Source organism: Oryzias melastigma, linkage group LG1, assembly GCF_002922805.2.
Source record: "Oryzias melastigma strain HK-1 linkage group LG1, ASM292280v2, whole genome shotgun sequence".
Taxonomy (NCBI): Eukaryota; Metazoa; Chordata; class Actinopteri; order Beloniformes; family Adrianichthyidae; genus Oryzias; species Oryzias melastigma.
The window spans coordinates 15,271,810-15,278,885 of record NC_050512.1 but is presented as its reverse complement, the minus strand read 5'-3'; the positions used below and the strand labels follow the sequence as shown (position 1 = coordinate 15,278,885).

At 36.1% G+C, this 7,076-nt stretch overlaps 1 protein-coding gene across 1 annotated transcript; it reads left to right on the top strand.

The window, feature by feature from the left end:
* The first annotated feature begins 883 nt into the window (after window positions 1–883).
* lsm6 (LSM6 homolog, U6 small nuclear RNA and mRNA degradation associated) lies at window positions 884–4,010 on the top strand. The gene is made up of 4 exons (XM_024260061.2): window positions 884–1,021; window positions 1,402–1,505; window positions 1,609–1,722; window positions 3,759–4,010. Exons 2-4 carry the CDS (start codon window positions 1,412–1,414, stop codon window positions 3,791–3,793), a joined length of 243 nt encoding a protein of 80 aa, XP_024115829.1. The 5' UTR covers window positions 884–1,021; window positions 1,402–1,411; the 3' UTR covers window positions 3,794–4,010.
* The last annotated feature ends 3,066 nt before the right edge of the window (window positions 4,011–7,076 follow it).

Below are 7,076 nucleotides of genomic sequence, written 5' to 3'. Positions count from 1 at the left end.
CTTACTGCAGCTGTTGATAAATAATTAAATGCTTTGCTCTGCACTTTGTGGATCTCTGACACACTTTAGAATTTTATTTTAAAATTGAAAATATCTGAATGAACTTTGAAAGTATCTTGAACAAAGAAGGGGTCCAGCTCTAACTGGATTGCCCCTGGTGTTCTACAATATTTAGTTCCTGGCTTTTTAATTTTTTTCCCACACATTTGTGAGTTGTAATAATTTCTCACTTGTTTTTTTGTTTCATTTTATTAATAGTGAGGGCATCCAGTTTTTGTATTGCCCCTCTTGACAGTTTTAGGCAGATTTAAGTGGCTATGCTTCAGTCAACCTTTTCCAGACTTCTGGTTGGGCTTGAACAGACTTAAAGATGCCCAACAAGAGGAACTTTACTTTACAGATTGTCCAAAGGCAGAGAATGAGAATACTCACATGATTTGATACTTCAGATTTCTACATGTACTTGCTTAGACTGTTTTATTCAAAGCCGTTACATTGGCCTATATACAGGTCAATTAGTACATTCCAACCCGTACACTCTTTTAGGTTAACAATCCGTACTATTAATTTATATTAGCCGATGAATAGCAACTGGTTGTCGCTGCAATATGCAGCAAAAATTTTAGGAACTAAACTTTTCTGTTCTTTAGCCTACAACACTGAAGTGATCTTACTGATGTTGACATTTTTTTTATTTACTTATGAATTTATGAATTAGGAATGTGTTGATGCTGCTTTACAAAGCTCAGTTAAGAGTTAAATTATTATTGTTGTTATTATTATTATTATTATTATTATTATTATTATTATTATTATTATTATTATTAGTAGTAGTAGTAGTAGTAGTAGTAGTAGTAGTTGTTGTAGGAGTGGTAGTAGTAAAATATTTTAAAGAAGTTATTCTGGTTCTTACTCAATGCGATTTTTTTTGTCAATAGCCGGCTTCCGTAGAGTGCTCTTATATGATTGGCTAGTTCGCAGTCGTGGTTTAAAAACAGTCATTTTCTAGACGTGATAGCGGGTGAGTAAAACGCTAAACAAACAATTAACATCTACTTGAAAAGCAAACACGCATCTTGAAACTTTTCATAGCAAATACAATGTTTTAAAATCTTAAAGAACCTCCGGCACAATCCCTACAGAGATTGAACTGCTAGCACTAGCTAGATGGTTAGCTGCGCTAGCAGTAGCGGTTGCCGCTTGCTCAAAGATTTAATATTTATTTGTTTAGTTAGGTTTTGGGTGAAATATAAACTTAAATCGGGATACTTCACGTATTGTTTTAGCGGAAATAGAACATTTTTAGGTGTTAAATTAACGCTAATAAACAGAAACTAATATTGGACGGTGATGCTAACATGATAATCTAAAATGCTAACGTATGAACCTTTATTTTTTCAGATCAAGCAAGATGAGTTTGAGAAAGCAGACGCCAAGTGACTTCCTTAAGCAGATAATTGGTAGACCAGTGGTGGTCAAACTCAACTCTGGTGTGGATTACAGAGGTAAAGCACTTGGCGTGCCACAGCCCCACGTTTCTGTATTTTTTTTATGTCTTGGTTAGGGAGTGAGACTTTAACCAAAACTTTGTTCTTGCCTTTTATGCAGGTGTTCTGGCCTGTCTGGATGGTTACATGAACATCGCCATTGAACAGACAGAAGAGTATGTCAATGGACAGCTCAAGAACAAGTATGGGGATGCCTTTCTGAGAGGAAACAATGGTGAGATTTTTCATTTTTACATTAATCATACTGATTGAGCCTTCTACACACAATTAGATCGCACTTTAAACGATACCTCTGCTTTTAATGTTGGTCCAAACAAATCAAAAAGAAACAATTTTTAAAAGTTTGAAGGCAATATGAAACAGGATGACGTCCTGTGACACTCACACAAAAAAAATGTATCAGGTCCAGTCTGTTAAGTAGACAAACTTATAAAATGGAATGGCTTGAGTTGTATTAATTACCACAGTAGTTAATTCTGCTTAACTCAAGAGCACTATTGTCAGGTGATTTTCACCCAAGCAAAAGTATTTACAATATTTTAAATTTGTTGCCTTTTTTGAGAGTCATGGGTCCCTGGGTAAAGTCTCACATGTCCCAGGAATGAGTGGACCAAAGGCCAAGTGTGCAGTATCATTATTTATTTATTTATTTTTATTATTATTTTCCAATTCATACTTTTTCCAGTCATCTTTAGGCATTTTCAAGCATCAAAAAAGGCATAGGAAGATCTTAGGATCTTCCTATTCCTGTTTTTCCCACTTTATTGCATAAAGCACAGTTTGAAATAAAAGTAGACTACTTAAGAAAACTACTTCATCATGTGTTGTCATATCTTGATTGATTTTTTTTTAATGATAAATACTTTTTATTGGTTATTTTATATCGGGTAAAAATTACCCGGCAAAAGTCATGGTGTAACTTTTTATAGAGAAAGTGTTCTAGGGTTAACCGGGGGCTGTGACTATGCGTGCAGAGGGTTAACTCGGATATGGAAATGGATCTTAAGAGGTTAAAGTAAACCCTGTCCTCAGTTTATCCAGCAGTTATTTGATTTATTTATTTTAACATATTCAAATAGTATTTCTAAAACTGACATAAATAACACTTTAACTTTGAACATGTTGATTCTTTCACACATTTATATAATCTACGAGATTTTATCTTTAGGTACACAAAATCTGTATTTGAGAGAAATTTGAGAAAATGTTTATGAAACGTGCACCACAAATGGCAAACTTGCATATTTTGACACAGCACAATCAAGGATTTACATTAGGGGAGTAGCGGCTCATTTTACCGATTCAATTCATATTATATTTTATGGTTTCTGATATTATTCATAGGTGATATTGGCTAACTTTGAACGATCCGATTCACTGACTTAAAATCAATCCAGGACATCGTTATCCAAAACTTTCATCAGTATGACTTACAAATAAATACCAGAGTACTGAACAGTGCAGGTGAAGTTTTCCAAATTTCTTTTATTTCTTGCAAGAAAATCAAGTGTAGATTAAATATTTACTCAAACAAGTCAAGAATTAATAGCAAATCCATTCACAGTTTAGTTTAATAAATTTCAGCCCACTGTTGTTTGTCCACATCAAAATAATACAAATTGAACATTATTAGAACATTGTAACACACTCTATGGTCACATGTTTTTGTAAAATTACGTTTTTCCACACATTGGACTGTAGTGAAGAATTGATCATTTTTTGCTGCCATCATGTGTGGTGTCTGCTGTGATGGAGCCTGGTCAGTTTTAATTTATAGTAAAATGAACCTACTGTGCCGCAATCCAAATAATATTTTCCATTTGGATTTCGTTGATTGATTTATTTAATTTGGAAATGATTTTATAATGATATAAGATCAATTTGATGGATAAATTGATTAATCACTTAATGGATTGTTTGTTACACTTCTAATATACATGTGGGTTTTCCCATTTTTGCCCCCCCACCAAAAAAAAAAAATATATATTTTATGTCTTGGCAACACAAAAAGCCTTCTCAAAATATGTTTATGCATGTAATATAAGAGGAATGCCAGTATTAACTACTACTTCAACTGCAGAGGTACATCTCAAGCACCCCCTAAAAGTAGAATATACTTAATTTTATTAGATTTTTTAAAAATGATTATTTAATGTAATCCCTTTTTAATCTTATGATCTAAAAAAAACATGTACATTTTTTCAAAATGGATAACTGACTTTGCTCCCTTTCCTGCTCTTTTCCCCACAGTTCTGTACATCAGCACCCAGAAGAGGAAGGTGTAATGGATATCACCTTGTGTTTTAAATATTTTTTTGTTTAATAATGGCAGATGTGGAAGTTTTCAGTTCTTGAAATGTTAAAACTCTGCAGGATGTTTTTTTTTTGTTTGTTGTATTTTTAAAACTTTATTTTTCAAGTTGAGACACTTTTAATTTGGTTTTCTTGTTTTGTGAACATCTTTGCTGTAATAAAGCAAATTGTTTAAAGACGCTGCATGAAGTGAACTTTAAGCCATCCTTTGTCTAGACAGTACAAAGAAATGTATACGTTTATTCTTTGATTACAAAAACTGTTTGTTTTCTTTCAATAATGGAATATAATGTCTTAAAGAACTCTATTGTGCTAGCTGTCTATTCAAACTTGAATAGAGGACTCTTTAGGTTGATCTGTTTCTTTTCTTTGAGCAGCGTCTCTGCAGCCTTGGGAGACTAATGAGAATTGTCTAACAATTTTCTATAATTTGATTTTAATGAACTTTTAGCGAAGCATTTGTATACAATGTTTCATATTTAGATATAATTTTTGATTTCTTGCTCACAATTTTGAAAATGCAAAATCAGTATTTTTTCATTATTTAGCTTTTTTTAATGGAACATTAATAGTGCAATCCTGCAGCTCTTCTGGATACTATTAGCTTTATTTTGCTAATATCTGAAATGAATTCATGTCCCACATTGTCCTGCCAGACTAAAGGAACCTGTTGCTCATTTCAGTGCATTATTCTAGACATTCTTTGTGAAAGGAGCTGCAGGTAATGCAAATGCATATAAATGAATGACATGTGACTGCAGGAGTAATCTATAAATGGTGCCACCTGCAGGCTGTGTCAGACCACATTAACATGTAAGCGGACCTGTCAGAGCGACTCCCACTGGCCTCTGCAGCAGTCTCCATTTTAAAAGCCTTTTTATGCCTTCAAACATGCAGAGCACTTTCTCTCATCACCAACTGTTGATGGCTTTCCTTTGTTCTGTTCGACTTCACTGCTTCTGAAAGTTAGTTTACCAAAAAAAAAAAAAGTTAAATTCTGTTCGGTAATTCAACAAACGAGTTCAAAACTGCCGTCACCTCATTACTCCCAGATAAGAAGCCTATAAATATGTGGATCGTTAGTTTCCTAACGAGAAGTCTATTGTGAAGGCAGTTTGTTTACCTCAAACGGTAAAATTTCTGTTTCTGAAAAGCCTTGTTCTCCAACCTGTACATGCGCACTCTGGCCCCTAGAATGAGACAAAAGGCTGCCAAGGTCAGGTCTGACTTGAGAATGAAGGACACATTATTGATCAAACTCTGCCGAGCTGCGGTTGAAGGGAAAATATGGGGTGGGGTGGGGGGCATTGAGCTGCTACACGGACAGACGCAAAGGCAGACATAGGCACAGAGTGATCTGTACACGGTGAAGCTCTGTGCACAATGCAACACACAAGGAATCATTACAGCACCTAGTGAGCCTTCGTACAGACAAATATTTACCCACTGAAAACATAAATGAGCGGCTGGGTGCGTGGCCTCAACGGAAACCCAATTAATATCATTCAGGAATATCATGACCTCATGGCAATTATATGACTTAACCATTAAATAAAATGCAATTCTGAAATGATGCAGATGCTTCATCTTGCGTTTGGATGTATCAGTCCTTATTTTAGCAAATCCTTTGCAGTGGCTGCATTTGTTCTATTACATCACAGAGAAAAGGCTAAATGGTGATTGGCCCCTTTTAGTCTACATAGCTATTTTTTCTTCTCTACTTTGTCCAGGCTTGTTTGTGTCGGCGCCCTGGTCTGCACTCAGCCTATCATAGCAGGGTAAAGCTGGATGCTGCAGTGGCTCATTGTTGACATACGGGAGGTGAGTGATGGAGGGGAGAGGACAAAGGAGGATGGAATAGGTGATGGCCTTGTTATGTGTGGAGGGGGGAAAAAAGCAGAGGGAGGGGGGGAGAAGTCCTCCAGCACCACCACCTGTCAGAGCCGCCAAATTACAGCAGAGACTGCACGGGGAAGGAGGGAGAAGAAAGTAAGAGTAGCATCTGACCCTGACGGATCACTGCAGCATGACTGTCTAGCGTTTTCACGAGGGATCAGGGATGACAAGGACAGCATGAAAATCAGTGGACTTCTGTTTCAGGAAATTTCCTTCTTTAATTTCCCACTCGAATCATCTTTTGAGCTATTGTAAAATCATTTGTCTTTTAAATATGATTTTGCCATTTCAGGCTAAATTAAAACAGTTTCTGCAGAGCATCAAAAGTTCATTTGAAATTTGCTCCTCGGTTTGGTACAGAGTAAGCCACTTCCCATCATCCACCTGTTTATGTTCTCTCTTGCTAGCTTACAGCCCCTCACACCACAAACCTAACATTAGCGGTGCTATAGGTAGCGCTGTAGGCCTGCTGTTGGTGGTTTCTTCATCACTGCTGCAGGCTTTTTCCAACAGTATTTTTTCATCTCCTCCAGATTCACATCACTTTGAAGCAAATTTAAGCTTAATGTTCTTAAATATGTCCTCCAGCATGAGAAAAATGCCACGAGAACATGTTAAAAACACAAAAAAACCCACTTTTTTTTATCATAGTCTGTCTGTAAATGATCCAGATCTGTTTATATTGTTTATTCCTTCCAGATTTAACATATTTTTTTTAGCAATATTGTCAAAAATAATGTGTCTTTTAAAACAAAAAAATATTTCACAATATTGAATAAATCAGAGATTTATTACACTTAATATAGAAAAAACCTGATGAGCAATCATGAAAGCTGCATTGTAAAAATGTAAGCCCTTCTCTTTCTTTCTTTTTGTTTTGAGGAGCATGTTCTCTTGTCTGTGAATGTGAACTTGAGCACCTTTGACCTTTCCCTGGCAGGCTGTCATGTCTTTATGTTGACCTCAGTCTGCGGGCTGGGTTATGGTCCCATTAGGTTTAAGAAGAATAAACAAACTTCTTTCAGAGTAATAACAATCATTGGGAGCCAGTATTTAAAAAAAAAGAAACAATTCTGTGTGTTGGCATAAGGCAAGAGTTAGATTTGTTTTTTGGAACTACAAGGTTGTCTCCTCCTCAACCGATTCTCCAAAAGCCTTAATCCAGGTTCACGTCGGATGGTTCTTTTGATCCTAATTGAGTGTGAGGGCCTGTGCTAGCCTGTGTTGCTCTGCAACTGCTGGCTCTTTATTTGGCCCCCGAGGACAGTCAACCTTGGCCAGAATTGTGACCTTTGACCCACTTATCTGAGAGCGTTTCTATTCCCAGCATGGACAGAGCCTTCTGTGATTTTTCTTGGC

What these genes read in the sequence shown, in the direction of transcription:
- lsm6 (XM_024260061.2), top strand. Translation starts at nt 1,412, where the DNA reads ATGAGTTTGAGAAAGCAGACGCCAAGTGACTTCCTTAAGCAGATAATT. An exon ending in CTCTGGTGTGGATTACAGAG is followed by an intron (nt 1,506 to 1,608) that starts GTAAAGCACTTG and finishes CCTTTTATGCAG; the next exon opens with GTGTTCTGGCCTGTCTGGAT. An exon ending in CTTTCTGAGAGGAAACAATG is followed by an intron (nt 1,723 to 3,758) that starts GTGAGATTTTTC and finishes TTTTCCCCACAG; the next exon opens with TTCTGTACATCAGCACCCAG.